This window comes from Microtus ochrogaster, unplaced genomic scaffold, assembly GCF_000317375.1.
Source record: "Microtus ochrogaster isolate Prairie Vole_2 unplaced genomic scaffold, MicOch1.0 UNK16, whole genome shotgun sequence".
Classification (NCBI taxonomy): domain Eukaryota; kingdom Metazoa; phylum Chordata; class Mammalia; order Rodentia; family Cricetidae; genus Microtus; species Microtus ochrogaster.
In genome coordinates, this window is record NW_004949114.1 from 2,713,659 (window position 1) to 2,718,224 (window position 4,566).

The window sequence follows — 4,566 nt, forward strand, 5'->3', positions numbered from 1 at the left end:
AAAAAGAAAAAAAAAAAACAAAAAAAAATAATTTTCAGGGCTGGAGAGATGTCTCTGAGGTTGAAAGCACTGGCTGTTCTTTCAGAGGTCCTGAGTTCAATTCCCAGTAACAACATGGTGGCTCACAGCTATCTGTAATGAGATTTGGTGCCCTCTTCTGGCGTCCGAGCATACATGCAGGATGAATACTGTATACTTTATAAATACAGATTTATTAAAAAAAATAATTTGTAAACTCTGAAGTTCCACAGAGTTTGAGTATTTGATTTTATTATTTGTAAAATAAATACAAAACAACTTGATAACAACTTGATATATAGTTATCTCCTTTACTTACTTGTTGAGACAATTCTCATTGTGTACCCCACACTGACCTTGACCCTAGAACCCTCTTGTCTCAGTCTCCTACTGTTATGCAAGAGATGCTTCTGTTAAGTCACTCATCTTAATTCTTAGGGTCCCACAATTCCACAATTGGCTGTTAAGATTTTAAATACTTTTTTTTTTTTTTTTTTGATTTTTGAGACTGGGTTTCTCTGTAGATTTGGGGGCTGTCCTTGAACTAGCTCTTGTAGACCAGGCTGGCCTCAAACTCACAGAGATCCACCTGCCTCTGCCTCCCAAGTACTGGGATTAAAGTCGTGCACCCAGTTCCGCCCGGCCAAGATTTTAAATAGAATTCAGTCATAACCTGAGCCTCTGGCCCATTGTTTAGATCTTCTCAGGCCCTTCAAGTTCTGATCCAGCCACGTACTGATTCCTTTCCTGTCTTCCTTCCATTTGGTAGTTTGAGGAGCAGCAAGCTTTTGAGAAGAGTCGTAGATTCCTGCGGCAGCTGGAGATCTGCTTTGCAGAGAACCCTTCCCAGCACCAGAAGATTATCAAGGTGCTGCAAGGTTGTGCAGATTGCCTTCCTCAGGACACCACTGAGGTACTCCGTCTGCCTAGTTATTCATGTGAATGAGTGTTTTATGTGCATGTCTACATGTGTGCCACATGCCGGCCTGGTGCCTGCAGAGGTTAGAAGAGGACATTGGATTATTTGGAAGTTGAGTTACAGATGGTTGTGAACTACAGTCTTGTCCTGGGAACCTAGCCTGGGTCCTTTTCAAGAGCAGTAGGTCCTCTTAACTTCTGAGCCCTCTCTAGCCCCTTTTCATCGTCCTTTCTCTCTCTGCCTAATGTAGTCTGTATCTTTTCCCTCTGGAGTATCATAAACTCAGGCAGAAAGCATGTTTCCTACTTCGCTACAGTCTGAAGCCCAGGGACATGGAAGAATGGCTCCTGGACTCCAGAGCCTGACTGGCCCTCACAAGCTCTGTAGCCGTCAGTACACTGGAAGGGGTTTGGAAGAAAGTGGGTGGGTGAGGAAGGCTTCGGACTCCTCATTTGTTTCTTCAAGAGACCAGTAAGGCAGGAATGGAAAGTAGTGTCACTGGGAATTGCATTTATGATTGGTATACCTCCTCCCCACCCGACTCCCACCTTTGTAGAAGCAAGCAGGGAAATGCTTTACAATTTTTAGCTATCAAAGTAGTGGCACACACCTTTAATCTCAGTGTGCAGGAGGCAGAGGCAGGTGGATCTCTGTGAGTCCCAGCCCAGCCTGGTCTACAAAGAAAGTTCCAGGACAACCAGGAGCACACAAAGAAAGCCTGTCTTGAAAACATTAGAGTGGGCAATGAGATGGTTTAGGTGCTAAAGTCGTTTGCTGCCAAACCTGTCTGATGTCTTCATTCTTTAGGAACAAAAATTGGGAGTCTGATATTGGGGTAATAACCTGAATGTCCAGAGAAGCAACCAGTTACCTCCTCTATCTCTCTCGTCCCTCCATTCAGAACGGCCTAGACCCTCTCTAAGCCTTGCCCTTTACATCATCTGTCCTCATCCTCCAAAACATCAAAGATTAATTTTGGTCAGTTAATAGCTAGTTCTGCTCTCTGTTTCAAAACAAACTTTATCGTCAGTCTTGGGAGTATCAGAATGTAATCAAGATATCACAGAACACCTGATGATAAATTCAATCCCTGGGGCTCCTGTGGGAACTGACTATCTTTCCTAGGTATGTACTGGCCTCTGTGCACTGACTGCTAAGCCATAGATCTGAGTTTGATCCTTGGGAGTCCTTGACTTCCACAGGTGTGCAGTAGCATGCATACATCCACACACAGACACACACACCAAACAAATAACAAATAAATCTTTGTAATCGAAAAATAAGAGACTTTTAAAAAAGCTTTGCTGCCTATAGAAGGCAGACTATTGATTCATTTGGGATTGGTTTGACTGCAGTCTAGAAAGATTCTCCAGATATCTTCTTAGCCTTCCCAATTTTCCTCAGCTTAAGACACAGATGTGGCAGCTCCTCAAAGGCCATGACCACCTACAGGATGAGTTCTCCATCTTTTTTGATCATCTGCGCCCAGCAGCTAGTCGGATGGGTGACTTTGAAGAGATCAACTGGACTGAAGAGAAAGAGTATGAGGTACAGCCCCTGAGGTTGTCAAGGGGAAGGCTGTCTGCGGGAGGGTTTGGCCAGTATGCCTAGTACCACCAATTCTTGTTTAGTTTGATGGCTTTGAAGAAGTGATCCTCCCTGATGTAGAAGAGGAAGAGGAACCTGCTAAGGTGTCCACAGCCTCAAAGAGCAAGAGGAGAAAGGAGATTGGGGTCCAGAATCATGATAAGGTATATTTGGGAAATATCTGCTTTTCATGAATCAAGCTTTGGATTAAACTCTGCATATATCCATGTTGTAAATAGGATAGCTCACAGTATTAAGGTTGGAGATGCTCACAGGGAACAACCCAAAGGTGAGGCTGCTGTGGAGAACCTATGAGACTTCATTAGAAGGGATGATAGCCCTGCATGATGCCAAGTATTTATAATTTCAACACTTGGTCTGAGGCAGGGGTATTGCTGCAAGTTCAAAGCTAGCCAGGGCTAGCTATATGGTGAAACCCTATCTCAGAAAAGGGAACAAAACAAAACAAATTGTAGTTCATGCTTTTCTCCCTAGCTCAGTGCTACCCTTTTTCTTACCTTTGGGTTTTAATTTTTCAATTTTGCTCATGGAAGGAAATAGAGCCCTCTAATGATAGACGTAGCAGTTGCGTTACTATGTGGCACCATGTAGATTATTAATTAGCTCGTGTAATTTTCATAGTAATCCTGAGGAAAGCTTTATTTATGTGACTAAGGAGCCAAGACAAGCCAATGCCAGAGCGACTTTGTCAGGTGTCCATGCTGGGACACTGACACGGTGGCCTAGTTTTAGCTCTAGAGTCTGCTCATCCTCGGTACCAGAAAGAAGAGCCTGATGACGAGAGAGAGTGTGGTCACCAGACCCATATGGTCAGGCTGTTCTCTGACCTCCATACATGTGGTATGACGAGCATGTATGTGCATATAATGTAGTAAAAAAATAGATGTATTAATTTTAGAGAAAAATTTGTGTTTAGGAATATATCTGTGGAGTTCAGGTGCCCAGAGATCTGTGAAGAAGGTGTATGATCTCCTAGAACTGGGGTAAAGGGTGGTTTATGCTTTCCTTGGATCACTGTGGGTTCTTTGAGGATTCACAACAGGCTGAAGTCAAGACTGGGTCAGTGACCTCCAGGGTATTCGATGGTCCATTAGAAAAAGGGTGGGAGGGACATTCATAACTAAGGCCTCTCAATGCAGCTGTTTCTTGTTTCTAATCAAGTTGGGGTATTTTGTAGGAGACTGACTGGCCTGAAGTGGCCAAGGACTGCTCCTGTTCCTGCCATGAGGGAGGTCCTGATTCTAAGCTGAAGAAAAGCAAGAGGAGAAATTGTCATTGCAGCAGCAAGGTGAGGCAGGTGCTTGGTGTGCTGGGACTGCCTAGGCCATACTGTGCAGGTGCTCGTTTCTTGTGGTTTTGTTTTTGTTTTTGAGATAAGGTCTCTCTACATAGCCCAGGCTGTCTTCATACTCACCATGTAGATGAGGCTGGCCTCAAACCCAAAGACATATATAGCCTGGCTATATTCTGCCCTGCTATAGGCCAAAGCAACTTTATTCATTAACCAATAAGTATAACACATATACAGAAGGACCTCCCACACCATCAGGTTATTTGGACTAATGGCTTAGCAGAGTAAAGCCAGGTGGGAAATCAGAACAGAGATTGAGAGAAAAAGTAGGCAGAGTCAAAGAGATGCCATGTAACTGCTGAAGGAGACAGACACCGGAACTTTACCTGGTAAGCCACAGCCTCGTGGCAATACACAAAATAATAGAGATGGGTTAATTTAACATTTAAGTGCTAACTAGGAATTTATGCATAAGCCATTGGTCAAGCAGTGTTGGAATTAATACAGTTTCTGTGTGATTATTCGGGTCTGGGTTGCCGGGAAATGAACAACCAGTCTTATTAACTCTTGTATTTTACAGCTTTTTTTTTTTTTAAATATTTATTTATTTATTTCTTGTGTATACAGTGTTTAGCCTTCTTGTATGCCTATAGGCCAGAAGAGGGCACCAGACCCCATTACAGATGGTTGTGAGCCACCATGTGGTTGCTGGGAATTGAACTCAGGACCT

The 4,566-nt window shown here is 43.5% G+C and overlaps 1 protein-coding gene across 4 annotated transcripts in view; it reads left to right on the top strand.

Annotated features, from left to right (window-relative positions):
- Positions 1 to 4,566, top strand: part of LOC101989722 (GON-4-like protein) — a 49,637-nt gene that overhangs the window by 40,125 nt on the left and 4,946 nt on the right. For all 4 annotated transcript variants that reach the window (XM_026789215.1, XM_005367128.3, XM_013353790.2 and 1 more), the window contains exons 24-27: positions 788 to 931; positions 2,342 to 2,485; positions 2,569 to 2,688; positions 3,723 to 3,833. In XM_026789215.1, coding sequence (XP_026645016.1) covers positions 788 to 931; positions 2,342 to 2,485; positions 2,569 to 2,688; positions 3,723 to 3,833 — 519 coding nt within the window. The remainder of the gene's footprint in view (positions 1 to 787; positions 932 to 2,341; positions 2,486 to 2,568; positions 2,689 to 3,722; positions 3,834 to 4,566) is intronic.